We start from the raw sequence: 27,526 nt of genomic DNA on the forward strand, positions 1-27,526 counted from the left end.
TAAACAATGAATGGAGTTCAAGATAATGTTTTGGAGGATTTAAAAAGATTAATGAGTCCTGGAAAATTTTAAAGCAGAAAAGATAGCACAGAGATTTCGGATAAATACTGCAATAACATGTTTTGATTTGAGCCCTCTGATAAGCAGCAAAGGAATGTGTGTTCACAGACACAGGGGGAAATAATAGAAGATCTAAGAAAAATCTAAATAAAAAATGAAATGAGAAAACAAAGCCTGCCCTTCCTTGCCTCCTCTCCTTTCCTTCATTTATTTAGTTTAAGGAGAACACCAAAACATCCAAAATAGACAAATGTAAGTGTAAGGTTATAAACTTTATTTGCAATTGTTCTTTGGTTATTCAGTCTGAAAATTAATCATGGGCAGATATTCATCCTCTTACCATTTAAGACCCTGAGACTCTCTGTTGAAGTAGCCTGTTTCAGTGTCTGTTCTGCTTGTTCCCGCCGTTTAGTCTCAAATTCGAGTGCTTCCTGTAATTTCCTCTTTGCTTTCTTTTCTTTCTTTAACCTCTTTTGAATTATTGCTGGAAAAAGTGGAGACAATATTTAACCTGAATTACTACTGTATTTTTACAAATAATTTCTAAAACAGTTATTTTCAGATTAATTTTAGTGGAAATTAAATTTTAAATTTGACTTGCATTTCAAAGTGTTTGGACAGAGAATGTCTTTTGTGATTTCTCAGAACTCTGGAAATAATGTACATTGTTATGACATCTTTGGGAAAAAACTGCTGATTTTTCCAAGTACTATTTTGAGAAAGGGATAAAAACTTTGTGGAATAAAAGGTACCCCTTTCAGAAGGACAAGTGAAACCAAAGTAAATTTGCCCTATACATTCCTAGATTTTTATCTCACAAATATTTCCTATAATGATTTTATTTTTCAAATGGATAATTTGGTTGAATTACTGGTATCAAATGTCCTTTATTTAAAACACATTGTCAGTAGATAACACATATGATTTTCAACTAGCTGACACATTTAATTTTCTAAGATTTAACATATCACTGTCTAACAATGAATCAAGATGTCTCAACAATTGTATAGGAAATGAACTTTTGGTATGGTAGTTATTTCGATTTGTTTCGAATGTTTGCTAGTGAGAAGCTAGTGTGTGATATATCTTTCTTTGAATTCCATTTTTATCAGGGTTAATGTATTGTGCATATACCTTTCAGATAGAAGGGGAATAGACACACAGCATTATAATCAAAGAAGAGATAATGTCCTAGTTTTACTACTTGATAAGACTACATCATATGGGGGCAGAATTAATAGAGAATAAAGAGGTGAGACGGGATGTTGAGTGTAAGACAAATCAAATAATAAGAGCGCTGCCATTAAAACATAGTCATTGGAATTTCAAATTATGGTTGAATCAACTACTTGGATAAACATACTTCACTGCTATAAATGAGGAACAATGCAAAGAAATCCAAAGGTGTGTAAAACACACACGAATGCCTCAGATAATCGACTATCAACAAGGAATAAAATAATGAAAACTATTAAGTCAATCAATGAATAGTATTTATTGAGCACTTATTGTGTGCAGAGCACTGTACTAAGCACTTGGGAGAGTAGAATATAACAAATTTGGTAGACATGTTCCCTGCCCACAACAACCTTACAGTCTAGAGAGGGAGCTATGGATATGTACATAAGTGCTGTGGGGCCGATGGAAGGGTGAATAAAGGATGAAAATTTAAGTGCTAGGGTGTCACAGAAGGGAGTGAGAGAAGAGGAAATGGAGATTCAGCTGAAGAAGACCTCTCGGAGGAGATGGCATTTTAATAAGTCTTTGAAGATGGGAAGAGTGATTGCCTATCCTATATGAAGAAGTGGGACGTTTTAGGCCCGAGCCAGGAAATGGGCAAGAGATCGTCCGTGAGATAGACAAGATTGAGGAACAGTGAATAGGTTAGCATAAGGGGAGTTAAGTCTGAGTGCTAAGTGTGATATGAAAAAGAGGAACCTGCGAAAGAGACTGAGAAGTGGCCAGAGAGATGGGAGGAGAACCTGGAGAGAACAGTGTCTGTGAAGTCAAAGTTGGATACAGTTTCCAAGAGAAGGCAGCTGGGAGGTCGAGGAGGATTAGGTTGGAGTCAAAGGCCATTGGATTTGGCAAGAATGGGATCATTGGTGACCTCTGAGAGAGCAGTTTCTGAGAAGTAAAGGAGGTGGAAGCCAGATGGGAGGGGATCAGAAAGATAATTGGAAGAGAGGAAGTAGAGATAGCAAGTGGAGATAACTTGCTCAAGGAGCTTGTAGAGGAATAAATGGTAGCTGGGAGATGGGGTGATAACTGGAAGGAGCTGTGGGGTCAAGGCAGGGGTTTTTGTTTTGTTTTGTTTTGTTTTTATAATAGGGGAGACAGGAGTCTGTTTGAAAGCCACTGGAGAGTGAAGAGTTGAAGACCACATTCAGAGAAGGAAGAAGGGAAGCAGAAAACACTTTGATTAGGTACAAAAGGATGTGGTTGGAGGTGCAGGTAGAGGAGGTGAATTTTGAGTGGAGGCAAGAGCTATCCTCTTGAGATACAGCTGCAAAAGATGGGAGATTTGAAGAAGCGACAGAAGGAGAGAGGGAGTAGAGAGGATAATCAGAGGAGATTTAGGGAGAGCATGCCTGATCACTTACATTTTCTCAGTAATGTACCTGGCTAAATCATTAGGGGCAAGAAATGGAGGAGGTGGGGCGACAGGGGTTTTGAGGAGGAAGTTAAAATGTCTGCAACAACATTCTTTGCAGAGCTGTCCCAGCCAGTCCAGACCACAGAACACTGCCCAGAACAGAAAGATGCATCAGGACACTGAGATATCTCCCTGCTGGACTGCCTCAGTTGGCCAACACCATCGAACATCACCTGGGACAGAGACACAGAAATCTCTCTGGGTGGAAGTGCCTCAGCCATCCCAGACCATCGAACCTCATCTGGGGCTGACAGCTGCCTGTGGACCCAGAGATCTCTCTCTGCTGAGCTGCCTCAGCCAGCCCAGGACGCTGAGCAGAGGAATGACTGCCTACTGTATGCCCTCAAGGACTCACTGATTTTGCTCCCCAACTGCTGTGACCAAGGAGCGGCCATTCCTTCATCTTGCCTCTCATGGCAGCCTGGCCTGAATACACAGTGGAGAACAGGAAAAGGTGTGGCTGTCTGACACTTTAGGGACAAAGACCCAGAATTTTGCATATCAACGGCTCCCTGTCTTCACATCAAAGAAGATTTCTGTTTACTCCAAGTATTTGCTTCTTCACTCTCAAGGAACCAGGTACCTACATTCAATTCAGCAAATAATCACAGAACCACCAGATTAAGCAGTTATTGAGGTTGACCTCACCTACAACTCTTAAGCTTCTCTGACCCTCAATCCCCTCCCTCCAGTCAGCCCATACCTGTCCTCCTTTCCCAGAATCCCTTCATCCAACCCCTCCTCACCTCTTGAACCAACCCTACCCTCTTCCCTGACCCCATCCCTGCTATCCTGTCCCAACCTTCCTACAAGTTCTAACAGGTTACTCCCATACAACCCCTCCCCACCACTCAACCTCCCCATATACCACCTCCACAGCCTCAGCCAAATGCTGCCCATGGAATCAAACTCCATTATGGGAAAGTTTCCTTTCACCCTTGACCTATTTGTAACCAAATCAGTGCTCCTCCTTGCCATCACTGAAAACTAGCTCTCCCCAGATGATGCTATCCCCCTGTGGCTCTCTCTGGAGGGGACCTCATCTTCTCCCACTCTTCCAGACTCACTAGGAAAAGGGGTTGAGCCAGCTTCCTTCTTGCTCCCCTGCTACTTCACACCATTTCACCTCCACCATCCCTCTCTTTTATTTCCTCTGAAACCCATATCATCCACCCCTACCACCCACTCCAGAAACTAGTCACAGTAATCTACCACCTCCAACTTTTTAAACCATTTTGATCGCTTTCTTACACTCCTCCATCCATACCTTGGTAACTACAGCTCTACTCAAGATTAAATGATTAAAACGTGAATAATGATAATGATTTTAGACTAATGAATATTGAAGGCCATGCCATGGCACACTGGCTTTAGGAGGCAGAGCTGCCTAGTGGAAAGAGTCTTGGGAGTCAAAGGATATGAGTTCTAATTCAGACTCTGCCACTTGCATGATGTTTGGTCCTGGGCAAGTCTCGAAAATTATCTGTGTCTCAGTTTCTTCTACTTTAAAATGGAGAGTCAATACCTGTTTTCCCTACTACTTAGACTGTGAGCTCTATGTGGGACAGGGACTGTATTCAACATGATTTATTTGTGTCTATCCAGCACTGTAACAGTACTTGGAATATAGTAAGTCTTAACAAATACCATTAAGATAAGATATAAACTTCTGCCCATTGAGTACTTTTCTTATGCCACTGATTGAAATGAGATTCTCATTGCCACAATTTAAAGTAATGGCATTTTTTCATAGTACACACTGATGATAGGGAAATCATGATAAGTAGTGAAATGACTTTTTTCTCATCTCCCATTCCCTTCTCCCAGATTTGTTACCTTTGCTCTTCCCCACACACACACCAACCCTACAGCACCCATGAATATATCTGTAATTTTATCTATTTGTATTGATGCCTGACTTCCTCCATCTGGACTGTGAGCTCATTGTGGGCAGGGAATATCACTATTTATTGTTGTATTCTACTTTCCCAAGCGCTTAGTACATTGCTCTGCACATGGTAAATGCTTAATAAATATGATTTAATGAATGAATGGATGAAAATGCAATGAGTTAGTGTCATGATTCAGCAGGCAGTTGCACGAATGGTCCTAGATGTCCTTCAAGTAATAATAATAATTATAACAATAATGATAAAAATTATGGTATTTGTAAAGTGCTTAGTATGTGGCACTTTATTAAACACTGGGGTGGATACAAGCAAATTGGGTTGGACACAGTCCCTGTCTGATGTAGAGCTCATAGTCTCAATCCCCTTTCTACAGATGAGGGAATTGTGGCACAGGGAGGTGACTTGCCCAAGGTCAAGTGATGAAGCTGGGATAGACCTTCACCTTATTAGCAGAGACCCAGCATGCAATATTGTATCTACTCCAGCACTTAGTAGAGTGCTTGGCATTTAGTAAGTGTTTAACAGACACCACAATTACAATTATTATTATTATTGGATCTAAAACCTGGTATTCCTTATTATTATCCAAACAATGCCCTTCTCACTGCTATCGATGCAACACACTACAAAATTCACTTTTGTGGCCACTTAATATACTGCTTGTAAATTCCTCAAGGGCTGTGATTTTATCCTTAATTTCTTCAGTTTCTTCCAAGTGGGATAGACAGACTGCTGCAGTAGAAACCTCAGTCTGAGCTGGAGCTAACTTGAGGTTGGCAAATGGTCATCTTTTGCATCATTGCAAATTGTTGCATCGTTGCTTCCTTGTATCCATGGAAATGGAAGCAATACCATTGTCCCTAGTGACCACTACAATGGTTCCTAGTCTTTGCCAGAAAGCAGTAAAGCCACAGGGCAAGGTAAGTCCGTACTCTAGTCAATCGCCCAACACCAAGGTAGGTGGTACTTTGTAGACTGAATCCACGTGTATATCTATAGTGGTCTATAGAGGTGGTGATGAAGTAGGACACATCTGTAGGGCTTGGGAGGCTCTGTGCATCAGCCAGCCATCTTCTAGAGCAGAGCTCATTTGTTCCAGGGTCTCACATGGCTGAATGTTTTACCACCTTCTTCTGGGAAGCCAAAGCAAGAGGTACCATTTTAAGGATTAAGTAAATATAGCCTTAGCCAATGCTGTATCCTAGCTGAAACCTGGAAATCAACTGCTGAGCACAGACCTGCGTGACACATTAATAACAAGAAGGAAGTGGCTCTCTTGGAGCAAAAGACTTGACATAAAAAGAGAGACGAGGAGGCAAAAGACAAAACTCCTCCAGGTGTGGCAAAGATTAAGCACAGCATTACAGGGGATAAGCTTTTTGTGTGCCCAGTGCAGCTGGGATTGTAAATCCCACTTTGGAATTTTCAATCTCACACCCACATAGGTAAACTTCACTGTTAGTGGTGTCTTCTTCTAATATAAAAGATGACAATATATACTTTATACAAATTATTGAAATATAATGTATAAATTCACATATAGACTACAGTTTATGATAATGTATTACCTCTGTTCTTCTGCTCCACAGCCAACTGTTTTTCCAGAGTTTCCCGTAATTCTCGTTCCCGGAATAACTCCATTTTCAGCTCTGTCTTTTCCAGTTGGACCTGCTTTTCTTGAGCTCTGGCATTGTCTATGGCAACCTTTAACAACCCCTGCTCGGAGATAAAATACGAAATTGTAATGTTTTGGTATCTTTCATTCAATTGTATTTATTGAGCACTTACTGTGTGCAGCACACTGTACTAAGAGCTTGGGAAGGAGAAATCGGCAACATAAGGTACCTTCTATAGTTTTCAAAAATTGAGCTATTTAAAGATGACTACTGATATTACTATTCTGCACCAGTTAATTGTAATTAACTGGTCAAATATGTTGGGGAACATGATGTGACAACAGAATAACCCATTTATTATCAACAGGGTTTACCAAAAAAATTTTGTGATGCTTGTGATAATTACTAGAGGAAGGTTAAAAAAATGAATTATAGAATATTATAAAGCAGCATAGCCTAGTGGAAAAAGCATGGGCCAGAGAGTCAGAGGACATATGTTCTAATCCTGGCTCCGCCATTTGTTTTCTATGTGACCCTGGTTACCCCGGTCACTTAATTTCTCTGTGCTTCAGGTGTGTCATCTAGAAAATGGGGATTAAGACTGTAAGCCCCATGTGGGCATGGACTGTGTCCAGATTGTAAGATTGTTTTGGGCAAGGAATATGTCTGTTTACTGTTATATTGCACAGTCCCAAGCACTTAGTACAGTGCTTTGTACACAGTAAGCACTCAATAAATACCATTGAATTAATGAATGAACCTGATTTACTTGCACCTACCCCAGTGCTTATTACAATGCCTGGCACATAGTAAGCATTTAACAAATGCAATTTAAAAAATGGACTAAAAAAAAGAACACGACATACATCAGGTACTTCACTTCACCGGGTAATTCCCAGGACAAATCCTGAAGATAATATCACAGATTTCATAGAATCCAAATGAAAAAACAAAATGAGTAGTAAGACAGTCTTAATTTTAGAAACTCAAAGGATCAGCAAAATGTAGTACTTGCCCATTAGAAGTAATCTTTAAATATAGGTCAAATGAAAATTGAACTGGAGACCAAGGGAATTCATGATAGTCATTGCGGAAAGCAAAGGTTTGCTTTTCAGAGGTCGTTTAAGGGCATGTTGTATTTCACTAAACTCAATAAGGAGTTATAATGATTGGAGAAAAATTAATCTTCCACTATCCAATTTTGGAATTTTTTATATTTTTTTTATGGTACCTGTTAAGCACTTACTATGTTTCAAACCCTGGTGAAGGTACAAGTTAATCAGGTTGGACAAAATCTCTGGTCAGCATGGGGCTCAAAGTCTATGTAAGACAGAGAACAGATATTCAACCTCATTTTAGAGAAAACTGAGGTACAGAGAAGTTAAATGATTTGCCCAAGATTATACTGCAAGCAATTGGCATATGGGATTAGAATACAGGTCCTCTGATTTCTAGGCCCATGCTCTTTCTACTAGGCTATGCAGTTTCTCAACTGGAGAATGGAGCCCAGTTTTCCTTCTGGGCTTCGGATAGGCACAAATTACATAAACCTATGCCAACATGACATAGCCAGTGCTCCTTTAAGAAGTAGGAATATAATTTTACCTCCCAAATCCAATGCAATAGCATATCTCATTGGCAGAAATCCTGGAGGCAATCCCTCTACCCTAGGGATCAGGGTAGTAGGGATCAGATTATTTCCAGAAATGGTATTCTCTGTTCCCTAACAGTTTTGTCTGTTCTTCATACTTCCCTAAACAGTGTTGTTTAAGGAAGGAAGCTAGAATACTCTTCATTTTGCAAATGAACAATTCTAGGCAAAGGGGTGGATATGCGCTGGAAATACATAAGAGTTCTCCATCAGAGAAGAGTGGGAATTGGAGCTCAGTTGGATACATTTTTAAAAATCAATATTTGGAGTCAATCAAGAGAATTTGATATCTAAAAAAATTAAGAATTACCAAAAATTAAATGAAGGAGCCTTTTTTTTAAAAAAAACGATTTTTTAAAAACTGTATCTCTATTAACCAACAGAACCTAGAACATTTTTGCAGGACTATTTTCATCTGCTGCAACATAGATAGAAACCATATGATAACCATGAATCTAGGTGAACATTATTAGGGAATTTCCACAACTAATTCCTATGACATAAATAAGTTAGATAAAAATTTATAAATTATAGCTAGTTCCACTCCCATAATCCATCTTGTTTAGCAATAAAAGCTTGCTGCTAAGGCATCTGCCATCTTTACTCAATTCAGCAATGTTCACATATATGTTTTGTGTTCATCAGGAACAAACAATTAGTAACAAATGAAAGAGATCATTACATCAAATGCCCTTTTAGATCACCCCAATTAAAACTTTAGTTTAGCTGTATTTTAATTCTAAGATACCAAATTCTAATTTTCTGCTCTGGTTGCTCTTGTTGACTTATCTTTGAAAAATGTACTCTCAGTACAATGTCTAGAGATTATTTAGCAAGATGCCAGTGTTGGCACCACTTAATGTGTTGATTGGTTGTATTATCAGTAGCTGTTTAAAATAAATTACTATTAAACTATTATTGTTCTTGGCTGACAAAACACAATATTTTGGTGTTCTTTAAATATGCAACAATCAATATGAATAAACATGGTGAATAATGCTTAACTGTAATACCAAATTGGGTAATTTTATATCAAGCATCCTTATAAAAAATGAAGTTGCTAAAAGCACATTACATTTCTATTCTGTTTCCTTTTGTTTCAGTTGCTGCTAATGGAGCTAATGGCAATACATTACCTATTCCTGCTGATTATGTCTGAAAAATATTAGCTTTTTGGATCCAAGATTCTCTAGGGACTACTCCTAAGCTCTAAGAAGTGAAGTTCCATTTATAGACATTAAATCAGTGCACATCACTAGACTCCAATGTGAACATAAACCTGCACAAGAGCCAAATTGATGCCTATGCAAACCAAGTGTTATTGCCAGTGACAGCTCTACTGCAAACATACTGAAAACCTATTAAATAGCTGCCTGTATCTATAGCTGAGGCAGCAGTGGGCTGTGAAAACAATATTGAATGAAAGTTCATGATATTTTCAAATGATTAGGACACTTTCAATGATAATGGTCATCATATTTGTGAAAAATCCTGCATATTCTCCAGGTGGGTCATTTGTGAAATGCCACACTATTTTCCATTACCTGTACAATTTGTGTCTTGTTCTGTGGCTGGATATTAAGTAAATAGGCTACTAATGACATATGGAATACAGTAAAATTTAGAGGGTTAAGGAAATGAAAGTATTTCCCATAAGGGAAGATTAGTTGTTGTGATTTGTTAGATAATGATAATCACACTAAAAGACTCAAGGTCTTGATTCATTTATAATATAATTATGTTAGAGTAAAAAGGAAATAAAAAGCATACATTTGATTGGCTTCCAAATTTTCATCTTAAGGCTAAATTGAAAATTAGAATTCTCAAATTTTCTGTTTCCTAAGATTACTCATCCTTTCAATTGAATATATATATGAAAATTACCCTAATAAAACATTGCATTTTTCATTTGAATAGCTAAAAATGGTAATTGAAGGAGGGAATCCTCACCCCTCTTGCTACTCTTGGCAAAATTCCTTGTTTAGGTATAGTTACAGCCTCATTAACTTAAAAGGGGAGGAAGTGTGGGGGGGCAGGGCTTCTGTCTCAAACTATTTCAGTCTGTGTTATTTGTAATTTATTATAATTTACTGCTGCTTTGTATTTCAATCATTCTTCTGTGTGTCTGTTTTCTGCTGATTAGAATGTGAGCAACGTGAGGGAAGGATGTCCTGATTATCTTGTACTTACTTCAGTACTTATTATAGTTTAAAATATAGCAAATACTTAATAAAAATTAAAGCTATCTAAGATCAAAAGGAGATAGATAACCAGGTTCAATTTCTATTCATGGTATCTTCCTTCCCAAACAAAAATACTGGACAACGTTATATAATATATGCGTTCAATTAGTAGTTTTGGTGGCAGGCTCAAAATTGCTCAAAGGCAGTTCCTTTAAAATAATGAGAAATGGCAACAGGTTAATACCCATTTTCAAAGTAAGCCAACGACAGATTTCCTAACTGCTGTTCTTTTCATTTTTGTTTTCAGGCAAAGCAAATACACTGGCAATCACTAAGATCTGCTGCAATACTTCCTTTAACCTATGCAATAGGTTAAATTCCTACCCTTGACCATCCAATTGCTGGTTTTTGCATGACATTCCAATGACACAGGAATCAACGTAATTTACAACTGCCAACTGAAAGTATTAACGATTCAGTGCTACTATCAATCAGTCAGTCAATTTGTTGAGTGCTTATCATGTGCAGAGAACTGTACTAAGCACTTAGGAGACTACATTAAAACAGAGGTGGTAGATACATACTATCCTCTTTATCAAGATGACCCACCTTTTTGATATTCCCAGGGTGGCCACCGGAAGATCAGAAAATCACTGTGGTATAGTGGAAAAAGTATGGGCCTGGGATTTAGAAGACTGGGTTCTAATCCTGGGTGTGCCACTACCTGCTGTGTGACCTTGGGCAAGTCACTTAAGTTCTCTGTACCTCAGTTTCCTCATCTGGAAAATGGATATTCAATACCTGTTCTTCCTCCTACTCAGACTGTGTGCCCCATGTGGGACAGGGACTGTGTCAGACCTGATTGACTTGTACTTATCCCAGAATTTAGAACAGTGATTGACACATAGTAGGTGCTTAACAAATACCATAAAAAGAAAAAAAAAAATCCTGCTCCTTCATATCTAAACGGTGAGACCATGTGAGACAGGGATTGCATCTAAATTAATAAGCTTGGATTCATTCATTCAATTCATTCACTTGTATTTACTGAGCACTGTACTAAGCACTTGGGAAAATACAATGCAATAATAAACTGACACATTCCCTGCCCGCAATGAGCTTACAGTCTAGAGGGAGGAGACACACATCAATGCAAATAAATAATTTTCAGATATGTACATAAGTGCAGTGGTACTGGGAAAGGGGAAGAACAAAGGGAGCGAGTCAAGGGACACAAAAGGGAGTGGGAGAAGAAGAAAGGGAGGGGCCTATTGTAGACGATGTGCAGTGTATCTACCCCACTACTTAGAACAGTGCTTGGTATGCTTAACAAAAAAACCATAATTTTTTTTAAAAAAAAAGTAAATGGGAACAGGAAATCTAAAACACTACCTATCAAGTGAATTTGCCTGGAAAGCTAACTCTTCAGCAGAACTAGTATTACACTGTCCCAGAGTTGTAATTCCTATCTTCAGAATACTCTACCTAATGCATTGTTAGATGTACCAAATGCAGATCTAGTACCAATTAAAATCCACCAAAATCATGTTGCCCGTTTGTAGAAATTCAGAATAAGATTCTTTTAGAAAAAAACATGTGAATCTGCATCCTGGGTGTCACTGTATTTTATATTCAGGTGGCATTCTACTAGAATTTAAAGAGCACTATAAAGTAGATTAACTCCAACACCTGATAAAGTGGATTTTGGATGTCATTTCATATCAGTCATATTTCAAGCTATTATTTATATTCAGATGAAAATCCAGACTGTTTATATTAATTTTTGCTTATGTTACAGTTAATTTCATGTACACAAAGATGCATATATATAATAAATAAAACTATTCTTTAGAACACAAAGTGTACTACCCATAAAATCTTACACCTCAAAAAATTTTCAAGTTCTTAAATTGAGAATACTTAATCTACCAGTAGGATGACACTTCCACTAGGGATAAATATGCAATTAGGACTAATAAATATTTCCTCCTGGAAAGTAAAGAACACCAGTACACCCTCATTGAAACTGCAGAGAATGTTAAGGTAGGCAAAATGTAATTACCCAAATTAAAATCTAGATAAGCAAGCACATTCATATTTTATGTTCACTGGGGCAGGCCCACATCTGTCTGAACAGGAACATGAATACTCCTTGAACATGTGAACTTGAACTTGCACTTAATCACTTTTGGAGACCTCAGTTAATGACTAAAGAGTTTTAAGCTCACATTTTATCGAAAAATGAACCTTTATTGACCAGAAACAGAAATACTTATTCGTCTGATTACATGGAACAGGCATCTTTAGTCTGTAAGGACTTTTCTTTGCACTACCATAACTTCTGAACAGAAACATATAGTTTCACGACAAACATTTTACCCAGTCTTATTCTATCAAGGCAAATGCACTGTTCTCATCAGAAACATTTCTTTGGCCAGAAATGTTTCCAAAATTCAATTTAAGTCTGGATGTTTCTGGTACTGTAGTAAATATTTTTATATCGGTTTGTCAAAGGAGAAAATGTTTTCACAACGTTTTAACCCATTAAGACTTATCGGGGGAAGCGCCCTCTGGTTAAAAGAACTGAAAAAGTTTTTACACAGTGTTGTAGTATGTAAGATGCATTCAAATACTTTCTCTGTCAAAACAAACTTGGCACATCAGATACTTTCTTTAAAAAATATTTGTACTTCTCAAGACAGTTTGCTTTCTAAGATATAGCTAGAGTTCCCAAGCGCTTAGTAGAGCGCTCTGCCCACAGTGAGTGCTCAATAAATATGTCTGAATGAATGGATGAATGAAAAGCACTTGGTACATTACTCCTGGTTGCTTTTTCTTGATGTCATTATCTCAGATTGGGTCCTGCTTAGCTTCTGATAGCATGGAAAGAGACAGAGTATTTGTGGAAGGACTTGTGACTTGTGACTGCTTAAACTGATGAAGTCCAGAAATGTTGTACATTATGAGAATAAGTTAAAACTCCAAGCTGCTTTGAAGGTGTGGTTTTAATCAGTGATAACTACACACATACAGTTAAACATAAAGTTCTGAGTAAATGTTTTACAGTTGGAGACATTTGCAAGTTATGTTCTTTTTTCTAAATTGATCTGAACAAAAGAAATACCCACTGTCCAAAACTGTATATATTCCCACACAATACTCAGCTACGAATGTCAATATAGGTTGAAAAAAAAGTGATAAAAAGATGAGTCTATTTGTAAATTTGCTTTACAAAATCTTCCTCAACTTTCTTATTATTATAATATTCCAAATGTCTCATTAACAAATAAGTAGCAATATATGGTGTTTCAAGAGGTCCGGGTTTATATTTCTGTAAATGAAAAGGACAGTATCGCAGTAAGAGTATAATGAAAATGACATCTTAGAAAAGGGAGCCCTCGAAGTAGCATGATGTAACAGCAGAAGGACTTTTCTGCACTCCCATTTTACTATTTCTCCAGATATTTCCAGTGGGCATAATAGTCATCTGCTGACCACATGAATTCTACTTGTGTGGGCAAAATCAAATTGTAACTTTGCTTATCCCAAACATGCATTTTATCTGGCCCATGTTATATGTTATTGTAAATCATTCTGCACTGTACATAAAATATACATCCTGAGTAGTGGATAGGAAATCTGCATGAAATTTTGTAATGTTCTTTGAAGTCTATCCTTTGAAACACTGTGTTGGCTAAAATAAGCATAAATAGAAAAAAAAATATTTTTGTGAAACCCTCTAGTCTAGACATATTTAAAATACACAGACTGTTTTCCCACTCAAAGTCTAGAAGTTTTAAACAACTAAGTATTTATTAAGACAGTTTTCCTCTTTTTTTTGCCTGCCAAAGAAGTTGAAACATTCGGCTACATCTATCTAATTAAGCTGCAATAAAAAGCACATTAAAGCAGAATGATTTCATCCCAAAACCCCTTTCTGGTTTAATAAACAATTTATATTTAACTACTAAATCTGATTTTATAAATTCATTTGATTTTGCAACCCCTTTAAAATTGAAACTGCTTTCAGAGATTTCCATGAATTGGTTCATCTGAATAATCGGAGGAGCTGATTAAGTTGGAATAGGTATATTAACTTTGATAAATCAGCAACTGTTCTTTTGTAGTACTTTAAGATAGACTGCAGAAAAGCCTACCTGGATGTTAGTCAGTAGGGTCTCTATGGAGGACAATCCATCAGGGAATAGAAAAGGAGATGGAAAACCTGGAGGAAGCGGTTGACCATGCCCAGTTAGAGAAAGTTTGTCAAGGCTGTCTCTGGCGGTTGGTGTGGAGAGCGGGGTCTCATCTGTATGTGATTGAAACAAAAATATAGAACAAGTTACGCTTGTCTGTTTTTATTAGACCTCAGTAATGGCTTCCCTAGTGGTTTCCAGAACATTTATTGCAAATTGGTTCCTGCTATCAGGAGAAAATGCTTTCTGCTGAATTTTCTTTAATGAAAAAGCTGTGGAGATACAACAAGATAACATTAATGAGTAACTTTATAAGCCTTTTAAATGCAGTCTCTAATGAGACTGAGTTTACAGTGCCATAGAATCTTTTTAAAACAAATATTATCTCACATATACTTGTGATAATATATTCAGCCTGACTTTATGGGCACCTTCCCAATTATCTAATTTTAGTTTGTGTTCTATTTGGATTGACAACAGAATACATTTTGAATATGAGAAGTATTTTGCATAGGAGGAAGCTTTCCATTCAATTAACCCTTCCTCATATCAGAAGAGTAAAATATGACCTTAGATGTCTTCAAAGGAAAGTAAAATATGTGAAAATAGGGAAATGGGGAAAAGAATCAATTCTTACCATTCAAATCGATTCCAAACAAAAATTAAAATGTTCAGAATGGCTGAAGTCAAAGACCTAATTTGTTTGAATTTGGTTATTTTTCAGCAACTGACCTTTAACTTCATACTCATATGTTAGTAATAACAACTTTAGCTTTAATGGCATCACGGATTAAAATGAAAGGCAACAGAGGAAGGGTTGTAAGATAAAGTTCCAATAATGAACTGAAGCAAATAAAATGAAGAAGTAATTAAAACAATTTAGCCTTCATGTAAATGATCACATATTTTCAACCAAGTAAGCAATTTTCATTCTAAGATAGCACAGTAAAATTGTTTTGATAGTTAATCAGTTTGCTTAATTATAAGAGTGAAGAGTTACTTTTTCCATTTTTCTTACTAATTAAACTTTGCTGAAGATTCAGATGTGAAATATAGAAGTACTGGCAGAATTCAGTCTGAAGATTTTCTTTTTTTAACCAGAGTTTGGTTTTTTAGTTTTGCACAGTTTTTTTTTTCAAGTCTAGGAAAATAGTGATTAGTATTTCTCAAATTATGATGGAAGTTGCTAAACGCACTACTCCTCTAAGGAGCCCTTAAAACATACCACCCTTATTCTATCATAAGGCAGAAAAGTCTTGTCTAGTTCCTTGCTGACCATAAGAAAAGGCAGAAGAAAAGACATTTTGAAGGAAAGAAATATGCATGATCTAAAGAATTGGTTCTATCTTTGATTCATGCCACTCCATCTGAAAACACGACAAATGATGAAAGGAAACGAAAGCTAGGAGGAAGGGTCATTAATGGGCAGAAAGATGTAAGAACCACTACTTCCCTTTTATTGGGTGATATACTACTACCACCACTACTACTAGTAATAATAGTAATAATAATACTTACAGTATTTGTTAAGCACTTACTCTATGACAACACTGGAGTAGATGCAAGATAACCAGGATAGACCCAGTCCCTGTCCTATATGAGGCAAACGGTTTAAGAGGGAAGAGAATTTAGTCTGAGGCACAGAAAAGTTAAGTGACTTGCCCAAGGTCAAACCACAGTCAAATGGCAGAAATGGGATAAGAACCAAGGTCCTCTAATTTCCAGACCTGGGCTCTTTCCTCTAGGCCTTGCTGATTCTCATCTCTCATGATCTTAATCTACCAATAAGCAAGGTAAAATGAAGATTTCAGTGGAGGAGCCTTTAACTGATGTGTGCATGGTTGTTTTGAATAACTTTTTCCTTGGATGCCATGAACTTTGTAGATTTTTATCTTTTAATCTATCATTACTATAATCATTATCAACATCTTTCTCTTTTATTCCTCTCATTCTCTTACTCCTCCTCCTCCTAATTTTTCTGCACTTTCTAATTATGATTTGTGTGTGTGTGTCACTGTGCTAGGCATTGATCATAGATCATCTTTCGATGTGAGACTAAATGGACATAGTTTGAGGGTATTTAATGATTGTTATTGTCAATCCCTCAGTAATATTTATTGAGAACCTACTGTTTGCAGGACACAGTTCTTAGTGTACAAGAGTACAAGAGTAAAATTAGTAGATTGCCCTCAAGAAATAATCTACAATCCAGCAAGGAAGACAAACACTAAAATAAGCAATTGGTAGGAGGAAACAATAGAGAAGCAGTGTGGCTCAATAGAACGAGCAAGGCTTTTGGAGTCAGAGGTCATGGGTTCAAATCCTGGCTCCACCAATCATCAGCTGTGTGACTATGGGCAACTCACTTAACTTCTCTGGGCCTCAGTTACCTCTTCTGTAAAATGGGGATTAAGATTGTGAGCCCCCCGTGGGACAACCTGATCACCCTGTAACCTCTCCAGTGCTTAGAACAGTGCTTTGCACATAGTAAGTGGTTAATAAATGCCATTATTATTATTATTATTAATAATAGACATGAGTACCAATGTGGTGGTGGGGTTGGTGTGAGCTGAGTAACCCCAGTGATTAGGTGATGCAAATACTGATGTGGGAAATGTTGGAGAATTCAGGGGTGGGAATATGAGAGAGAGTAGTCAGGAAAAGCCTCCTGGAGAGGAAATGGTTTTGAAGTTGGGGAGAGTAGTAGTCTAAAGGAAGGGGGAAATTCCAGGTTGAAAAGAGGGCATATGAAAAATGAGATTCAGTGGCTAGTTGGCTAGTACTTTTATGTATACAGTTTAAGTTGTCATGAGGATTAATATCCTTTCTATATTTCACCTCAGGGAGTTATAATATTTCCCATTTACTCTTCAATGGTTTAAGCACTTCACAGTTCTAAGGCAAATGGTATCATGAATCAGTAATCTTAACTCTTTCTTTCAAACCCCATTTACAGGGTGTTAACAAATCCCCATCCCTATTTCCTCACAACATTTCTAGAATCCATGCACTGATAAAGGTAATCCTCTTTACCCTTCAAATGTCCACTGACCTCTTGCTCCCTCCCCATTCACATCCAGCAAACATTATTTTCCCCAACTTCAAAGCCCTTCTGAAATTGCATCTCCTCCAGGAGATCTCCTAATTAATTCCTATTCTTCCCACTTCATATCTCCCCAATTGACATTTCAGCACATCTACATGGGGCTCACAGCCTAAGTGGCAGGGAAACTGAGATGAAGAAACTGGGGCACAGAGAAATTAAGTAACTTGCCCAGAGTCTCATAGCATGCAGGGATATGTCTATGAACTCTGTTGTACTGTACTCTTCCAAGTGCTTAGTACAGTGCTCTGTGCACAGTAAGCACTCAATAAATACAACTGATTGATTGGAAAGGCTGGCTTCCTGTCCTGATCTTTTCTCTTGGCTACATTACTACATACCTGTGAGGTAAGGTAGAAGGATTGTATGCTTATTTGTTTAAATAGGGCATGATTTGTGGATTGAAAAATACAATAGCAGAAACAATTTTCAGAAGATGTGGAGAATGGTGTTCTGTCTGATATGGATGGGGGGAGGGTTCCACACAGGTAAAGGAGAATGAGAGATTGCAAGAGAGACAGATAAGGGTTAGGCACAAGGTACAGTGAGTAGATAGGTGTTAGAGGATTGAAAGGTGGCTGCTGGGTTGTGGTAGGTGAAGAGCCAGGATCAGTAGAAGGGGGAAAGCTGGTTTAATCGATCAATCAATCAATCAATCAATGTTATTTATTGAGCACTAACTTTATGCAGAACACTGTATTCTCCTCATATATATATACATATATATACATGTATATATATATATATATATATATATATATATATGCATTTTATTTTTATTTTTAGATTTTTATACAAGGTCCATATCTAATTCCCACTAGTATATTTTTCCCCAGCATTTAGTACTGTCCTCTGTGCAAACAATGAACACTTAATAAATACTATTACTACTACTACAATACAGAGGAGTAAGTTGATGTGATTCCTGCCCACTGGAGGCTTACAATCTATTGGGCTGAGACAGACAAAAAAGGTAGGACAAATAGTAGAGTATAAGAATCTGTACAAAAGTGCTGTGGGACTGAGGTGAGTATCAAAGTTATTGAGTGCCTGAAAGCCTATAGTGAGAAATTTCTGCAGCAAAAGATGGGCAACAGAAACATATGAAGCTCATGTCATTGGCAGATATGTATTTTGCCTAGAGAATGCCCTCCCTTCACATATCTGCCAAGCTAGCTCTCTTCCTCCCTTCAAAGCCCTACTGAGAGCTCACCTCCTCCAGGAGGCCTTCTCATACTGAGCCCCCTTCTTCCTCTCCCCCCTTCCCCCCCCCATCCCCCCATCCAACCTCCTTCCCCTCCCCACAGCACCTGTATATATGTTTGTACAGATTTATTACTCTATTTTACTTGTACATATTTACTATTCTATTTATTTTGTTAATTTGTTTTGTTCTCTGTCTCCCCCTTCTAGACTGGGAGCCTGCTGTTGGGTAGGGACCATCTCTATATGTTGTCAACTTGTACTTCCCAAGTGCTTAGTACGGTGCTGTGCACACAGTAAGCGCTCAATAAATATTAATTAATTAATCAATTAATTAATTAATTAATCAACCAATTGATGTAACTGGACAGGGCACAAGAAGGAGTTGGAGAGGTCAATACAAAGCCCGAGAGGACACAAATTCCCATGTCTTCCTTAAATGCACGCTTTTAAAAGTGATGGATTGTAAGCATGTTCAGGAGCTCAGAACACAATTATATGACTGAGATAGAAATGACAACTGGGCCTTATAGAGGCTTTGGCAAAATCACAAATTATTATAAATAAACAAAATTCCTTAGAGTTGCAAAAAATAATGTTCTGAGTCTGTATAGTCTGTATAGGTAAGTAAGGTTATCAGTCAATGCTCTCACAAATTTGGGAAGAGACAGCAAGTTCCAACCAGGGCTCCCGAATTTAAAATTTACAGGTGACTCCAGGAAATGTTGGCCTTTGACTTCTGGGACATGTAGCTCCCAGGCACTGGCTGCTGCAAGTTTCTCACTTTCATCTCAGTTCTTAATTTCCACCTCATAGGAGCCTGACCTAACCAGTTTCTGACAACTATTCTCTCACTTTTGACTGTGGTATTTTTGTTCCTTATGTTCTCTGTCTTCCCTATTCAAATGTAAAGTCCTGGGGACCTGGGATTAGACTTTCAATTCCTTTGATATTCCTCATATTTCTAGTCTAGGACAACTTGTTTTAACATTTACATTATGAAGCCCCTGGGGTTTCATTTGCCTACCAAGGGCTCTTCCAACAGCAGTTTTGCAAATCCATGCTCAACTATCTGAATACCTTTTTGGTAACCATAATGGCTGGAGATTTCTCCACCCATTATTTCAAGTGGGCTGGATTTTGACTTGCCCTAGTATTTCACTCTGCCTCTCCAGCAGTAGTAGCAGTAGTTCATTAGCATTACACAAAGAATTTCAAGAAGTTCATTGCTATCATACTAGTCCTGGTAACAGTGATCCTTAAGCAGTTTCTACTAAGTTTAGGTATAATGCTAATGAACCGCTGATTCCTTGATGAAGAAGCACAGTGTAATCTCAGTGCAGTGCCTGAAGTAGCAAGTGAAATGACAGCCAACTTGAAACAGCTTTAGAATGATTTTATGTTGGATTTTATTAGATTGTTCTAAAAATTCTTGACTTAATTCTAGTGATACAGACTGCATGGCCCTTTTCATTCAATAATACTCATCCAACTATAATTGACCAAATATGCATACTATCAGGAACTAAACCCCACCCCCACCTTGAAATTGTCAAGGAACACCTGTATATATAACAAATACAAGATTTTCACTAGATATGAAAATGTATTCTGACATGTAGATTGCTGTTGTAAATGATATTTCTTCACTAATTAAAAGATAAAAATGACACACTCAATGAATATCTTTATGAAGACAATAGTTTGTGCAAGACGAAAATTTCATATGAAATTACTGATTCCTTGAAACTTGGAAGAAATGTGCTGAATATTGTGCCTTGTTGACAAATAGCAGCACCTAGGATGACTATCCATTCTCAGTGAGTAGATGATTTTTAAAAGGAGTTTACTCAAATATTTCCTATTTTCTGTCACCTATATATCAGCACTTAATCAATCAATCCATCAATGGTTTTGATTGAATATTTACTGTGTGTAGAGCACTCTACTAAGTATTCGGGATAGTTCAAGATAGTTAAAAAATGAATTTGCGGTCTTAGGGAACTTAGTTCCCTGTACTTCTTCTTGGGAAGCCATGCTCTTTTTAACCAACTGCCTACATTGCTAACAAGTCTGCAACAAATTCCCATCCATGTGACTGTTTCCTGCACTTCATTTGCTCCCAGATAGTCAAAATTATTAGGATTAAGGTAGAGGTCGAGGGAAATAGAGAACAGCTTGGGACCATTAATCAATGATATTTATTAGTGCTTACCATGCGCAAAACACTGTACATGTACAAAATTGGTTGACAAGATCCCTGCCCATGAGATTACAATCTAGCAGGGGACATCCACACTAAAAATAATTACAGATAATTACAGGACCCATTTCCAACATTTTGATCCCTTTCGTACATCAAGTCTCTCTTTCTCCATGCCTACATTGATCCTTGGGGAAGTATCATGGCCTAATGATTGGCAAGAGCATGGGCCAGGGAATCAGATGATGTGGGTTCTAATCAGCTGTGTGACCTTGGGCAAGTTACTTAACTTCTCTGTGCCTCAGTTACCTCATCTGTAAAATGGGGATTATGACTGTAAGCTCTATATGTGACAGGGACTGTGTCCAACCTGATTATCTTATATCTACTCCAGTGCTCAGATCAGTGAACATAATAAGCACTTAACAAATACCATAATAATAACTATTATAGTTACTATCCTTGGGGACTTAATATCACTATGGATGTTCCTGATGATCCCTCCACTGCCTGCTTTATATCACTCCTCAACTCCACTGACATCCTGCTCCACCCCAATTCACCCACTCACCAACTTGGACACATACTTGATCTCATCATCTTTACCCCATCAACTCTGAAATCCATCTATTTGACCACAATCTCCTCACCTGCCTTCTCTCCCACAAACTGCACCCCTCAAATCTGTGCTGTTCCTCTACAGACACCTCCAATTTTTTCACCCCATCCAATTTTCTCAGTGCATCTTGTCCCATTTAGCTTCCATACCCAACCTACCTTCCCATGATGACCAAACCGATGCTCTCAACACCATCCTCTCTAATGAAGTCAACTCACTCGCTCCCCTATCCCTTTGTTGATCTCATACTGCTAACTTCACACCCTGGATAACCTCCACATTCTGCTTCTTTCACTCTCTTACATGAGCTGCAGAGCGCTGCTGGTGGAAATATCCATATCAGACTAACCTCATCCACTTCAGGTTTATCCTTATATGCTTTTACTCTGCCCTTTCCTCTGCCCGGAAAAATTATTTCTCCACACCTTATTGACACCTATGCCCACTGCCGTCACCTCCCAGATGTTTAACTCCCTCCTCAAACCCCATGTCCCGTGCCTACCCCAATTCTTTCCCATAATGACCTGGCCACATACTTTTATTGAGAAAATCAAAACTTTCCGGAGTGATATGCCCCAAATTTCCCCTGTCCCTGCCTAGTTCCTCCCTCTTCCTACTTCTCCCATCTTTTCCAGCAGTAATTCAAGGGAGCAATTTCCCGCCCTCTCTTAAAATCCACCCCCTCAATCTACGTATCGCACTCCATCTCTTCGTACCTTATTAGAACACTTGCCCCCTCCCTCTCATTATCAGCTACATCATCTTTTAAGCAAAGGGTAAGACTACCTATTCCACAGGCATACTTTCTTTTTTAATATTTTATATTCAGTTAGCATATTTTCATTTTTTAAAAAGTCAATAAATGAAATAATATACGTACATTATATGTAGATGTACATAAATATATACTATTATATGAACCAAAGTGAAATGGATGATTGATAAATTATCTGGTTGATTTATCATGCATTGAAAGCTCAACTGGATAATTCAGGCCCCCAAATCCTCTTTGTGTCCTTAATTATCCAGTTTGACTACATGAAACTTATCATCCAGGTAATTGCCCAATCCTCCATTTCACTTGTTCCGTGCAGACATGACCAACGAGCCAGATATTGCTAGTGAATTAATTACCCCCTCAGAGTGATTTTGGTTTGGGGCAAATTGTATTGCCTTTGTAAAATCTTTAGGTACAATCAAATTATACTGCAATAGCATAAAAGAGTTAAAGATATTTAATATCTTCTCCTATGGACAAACTTATCACTTGGCCAACAGAAGAATTTTCAAATTATTTTAAAAATCCAGGGCGTTAAATGTAGATTTCCCCTAGAGGAATATTATAAGCCAAGGCATGAATCTATTTTTAATAAGTAAAATATTGAAATTTTTGGTGTGGTTAGTATAATGTATTACTTGATATTGTGTTTTTTTCTGAGGTTATGAGCATTTAAATGACAGGAAAAGAATGTGAAGACTTACGTAGAGTGAATTGTCATTTCAGTTTTTATTAATCTTTCATTTATCAATTAGCTTCATTGAATTTTATCAACACTTCCAAAATTATGGACAAAGATGTATCCTAAGGGAATTTTCAATTAGTGGTATTTATTGAGTGCTTACTATAGTAAGTGCAGAGGACTGTGCTAAGCACTTGGGATGGTACAGTACGACAAAGCTATAGATACATTCCCCGAAAAACACTAACATAAATAAATAATTTATGGTATAAGTACTGTGGGGCATCTGTCTCTTACTGTAAAATACATTCTTTCATTTTGTCTCCATACTGTCCCACATATGAGGGTAAAATCCTAAAAGACAAGAATGCATGTTTGGGATAATATTTAATTTCCTGGTGCCCAGCCCTATGCATAATAGTGCCTAAATACAGATAATTGATGTTGACAATTTTATAATTGTCAATTGACTAGACGTTGAACAATTATTAGATGGTGTGATTTTTTTTTTTTTAGTAGGAAGGAAATTTAGAATTGTTTCCACAATAACAAAATGAAGCAAACCTTCATTTCACCGAATGGGGAAAAGAACAGTTTCAACACATGATGTTTCTGTTTTGGAACTGTGTGCAATCTGCCCTGTTTGAGGGCAGGAAATTCTGTACTCTAACTCTACTGTACACTATCAAATGCTTAATACAGTGCTCTGCATGCAGTACATCTCAATAAATACTAATGGCTGATTGATTAATTGATTGATGATCAATTGAATAGTTACAAGCAGTCAATGTATAATACACACTAACTGTAAAGAAAGTTCCTAAAGTCTTTAAAGGGTTTTTTTTGTGACAAAACATTGTCACAAAACAACCAAGGAGAGATAAAGGAATCACAATCAACAATCAACTGCATAGCAAACTTACTAACTGATTGAAAGCTGAAAGAGTTGCTTTTTTGATACCTCTATTTCATAATTGCAGGAATTTGTGTTAAAAAGCTATGGCTAACTGATTTTTTAAATTGTACATCAAAACTTTCCATAATCTTAACTTTGGAAGAAATCCTGTTTTTGACCTTTATTTTTTATCCCTGTTTATCATAAGTATTCAAAATTTTAACACAAAGGCATATTTGCAAGTGGAATTTGAATAACAAAGCTGTTGAATTGTGAGCAATTTAGTTATTTTGAAACCTGATGCTCATGTATATTTAGACCAATTTGTGGCATACCCATAAATTCTAGTCTGTGAAAAAGGTTTATATTTCAACCAAATGTTTCCAGTAACACGTGAACAACAAAGGACTTTCTTTCAGAAAGATCCTGAATATCTCTATACTTGAGAATATTTGGGTGCTGTTCAATAAATACATTACACTTAGATGTAATACGTCCCTTTACCTGGTATTTATGGAAACACTTTTCTCCCCTTCTGTGGGTCACATTAACTACTTCTGTTGTACTTTACTTTTATTTTGGGGCATGTTTAGGATCCTATGTACAGGTCATGTATCTTTGTGAATGGATTGTGTTGTCATAAGGCAGCAAGGGATTTGGGTTTTAGTCTCAGCAGGTTGGCCTGCGGTATGGTAGTGACTTCACTTCTCAGTGCCTCAAGTACCTGCCTGTAAAATGGGCGTAAAATTATTGTTCTCTCGCCTTCTTAAACTGTGATTCCTGTGGGGCCAGAGACTGTGTCTGAACTGTTATTTTATGCCTACTCCAAGTGCTTGTAATAGGGCTGGACACATTTTAAAACATTAAAAACTACTCTAGTTGTCATTAAATATCTGAATAATGAATGACTCATATATCTTACACACTAGTCAGTCATACTACACCAAAAGTGGTGAAAAAGTGAAAGGCAATCTCTATTCTAAAGTTTCAGCATTTCTATTGTCACCACTAGCAGTATATTTTTTTATCCTTGCCACTCACTGTTTTACTGTACTAAATATAGTAAAATTATACCCCTAATTATACCAATTTATTGCACATATTATAGTAGAATGGACTGTCTAGTAGGAAGAATGTTCATTAACCCTTCCAACATTGTATATCCCAATCAAATCTGGAAACATATATTTTCATAGTGTTCCAAATTTGTTTGGATCTAACCCTATACCATCAATTTTGCTGAGGTTTAGGTGATGTGTTGAATTTTTCCCTCTTGCTAATTGATTTACATATTTAAAATCCTTCTATGTCAAACTGATTGTGTGTAGACTGCACAGGCCTGGGAATCAAAGGACTTGGGATCTGCCATTTTGCCTGCTGTGTGACCTTGGGCAAGTCACTTTACTTCTGTGTGCCTCTGTTCCCTCATCTACGAAATGGGAATGAAAAACCTGTTGTCCCTCCAACAAATACTGTGAGCTCCATGTAGGATCTGTTTCTCTTGTATCTAGCCCAGCACTTTGTTCAGTGTTTGACACACAGTAAGCACATAACAAATACTACAATTATTATTATGTATATAAATATTAAATATAATTTAGACAAAAGATTTACTAAGGTAGCAGTAGAGGAGACAACAAATTCCTTTTTTGCTCTTATCATCTCTTGTCTGTCTCCTTGTCCTTGTGAACATACATTATATATGGGAACCTCCTGTTAGGGGGGCTGGTTGATTACTTGATATTTATTAAGAGGAACATGAGCGTTTCATACAGCTTCAAAAGATAATTCAAATGATCCCTCATTAGATTAGCGAAAAAATTGCACAAGGTATTTAATGAAATGGAAAAAAAATTTTTCAAATCAATGTTCTATAGTTAAACTGTGCCAGATAAACTATTTTATTCAATAATGTCTTCCTTCTTAAACTTGAAGGAGTATATACCTGTTTAGGATTTAATGAAACATCAAATATCAGTTTTAGAAAGAGGCTGCTTATATTTCCTTTATGTCATTGTCAGTATGTTTCTCTCTTTCTTAAGTAACCTTAATGAGGAGGAAATTCCTGTCTAGCACAGCTGGTATCTACAATCTCAGATGATGAAGACACAGTGTTAATGCTTGGAACACTACTATATTAACTTTTAGAAAAAATGAATTCCTAATTTCTACAGATGCTCTGTGGACAAAAAAATGACTCAATTTGATACAGTCAGAATTATAAAATTAGTAATATTAGTTTTTAATATTCTGTGGTTAAGAATCAGTATTAAAATCAAAGTGTGACTTTCAACACAGATTTGTAAGTGTATATACACATCAAACAATATTGCAAACATAATTGAAACATTTATTATATGAAATTTAAATACCCAGTAATGCTTAAAATATTTAAAGTGTTGTCAAATATTTAAAGTGTAAGTTCAAAATAAATAGTAAAAAGTGACTCTGCTAATTCAAAGTTTAGAAAAATATATTTCAAAATATATTCAGTGGTAGAATTTCATTCTTTTCTTTGGATAATAGAAAACAAAAGGGAGAAAACTGCAAAGGTTTGGATTGTATAATTCAGGATCAGGGGGCTAAATAGTAGCTGAAGAGACGCCTTTCCAGTCTGTTTTCCTACTGGTCACCTTCTGATCTTTTGGGTCATATTATCAGGCTGACAAATATTTCTTCTGATTACCATCTGGGAAACAAATTGTCTTCTCAAGCTAACCAGACACTCCAGATGGACAGCTGAGAATATAAATACTTTATCACACGCCCTCCAGACTATAGGCTTGTTGTGGGTGGAGACGTAACTATAAACTCTGTTAAGCTGCACTGTCCCAAGTGCTTAGAGTAGTCCTACTCTAGAGTAAGTGCTTTTGGATCTAGCTGATGCTACATTAATCCTCCTTACTTCTAGGAAACTTTCCTTCAGTTCATTTTTCAATTTGTTACCTGTAAATTGTTCCAGAATAGATTTGGGTCAACCTTGTGCTTTGGTGTGGATCTATGGACGTGACTTTGGTTATCCAGATACTAATACCTATAGATCTACAACAAAGCCAGGAAATTGTCAAAGTAGCTCCAAAGCCTTAACAGATATGTGAGCTTCACTGCCGATTGCAGCTCGACACTTGGACATTAGTACTAAAAAATTAATGAGTAAACAAATGAAGTAAATGAACCAACATGATTATGAGATGACATTGATGATGGAGTCTCCCATCAGGAACTTCATGACCAGGAGTCTATATCCCAGAAATGAGTATTCTGAACAGTCTCAATTCCAGAATCTTTTCTCCGATAGTCATGTTGGTGTTGTGGTAAGGTGAGAGGCGAGTGGTCGGGAACCAGGATTCTAAATCTAGAAAAATGGGGTAAATGGGGTGGTCTCGGGGAATGCGGGATGGTGGGGGAGGTGGTTGACTGTGGCACCCACCCAGGAGAGCTGTAGGAGAACTCGCCTAGCAGATTCTCTCCTGCTTGCCCATGAGTCCCCATGAATAATCACACAGAACCAGGATCCACTCTGCCCAGACACATGTTCATGGACTCCCACACCCCAAACCTTAGTAAACATGATGAGGGGAATACTCTCTTTGTAAAAACTGCCTCTAAAATAATTAATCTTGGATACTGCAGAATTGAGGTCCATGAAGACACATTAGCTTATGGCAACCATTATTCTAGCTCCAGAATAATGCAAACTCATATGCTATGTATATTAATATTTTATTTTTAACCAAAGAATAACATTTCCTCGGTGTTCTTTTTATTGAG

General features: G+C 37.3%; 1 protein-coding gene across 1 annotated transcript in view; it reads right to left on the reverse strand.

Annotated features, from left to right (window-relative positions):
* Positions 1-27,526, reverse strand: part of DACH1 (dachshund family transcription factor 1) — a 487,827-nt gene that overhangs the window by 35,779 nt on the left and 424,522 nt on the right. The window contains 3 exon segments of the mRNA XM_038741718.1: positions 401-544; positions 6,195-6,342; positions 14,234-14,385. Coding sequence (XP_038597646.1) covers positions 401-544; positions 6,195-6,342; positions 14,234-14,385 — 444 coding nt within the window.

The sequence above is a fragment of the Tachyglossus aculeatus genome, chromosome 2, assembly GCF_015852505.1.
Source record: "Tachyglossus aculeatus isolate mTacAcu1 chromosome 2, mTacAcu1.pri, whole genome shotgun sequence".
NCBI lineage: Eukaryota > Metazoa > Chordata > Mammalia > Monotremata > Tachyglossidae > Tachyglossus > Tachyglossus aculeatus.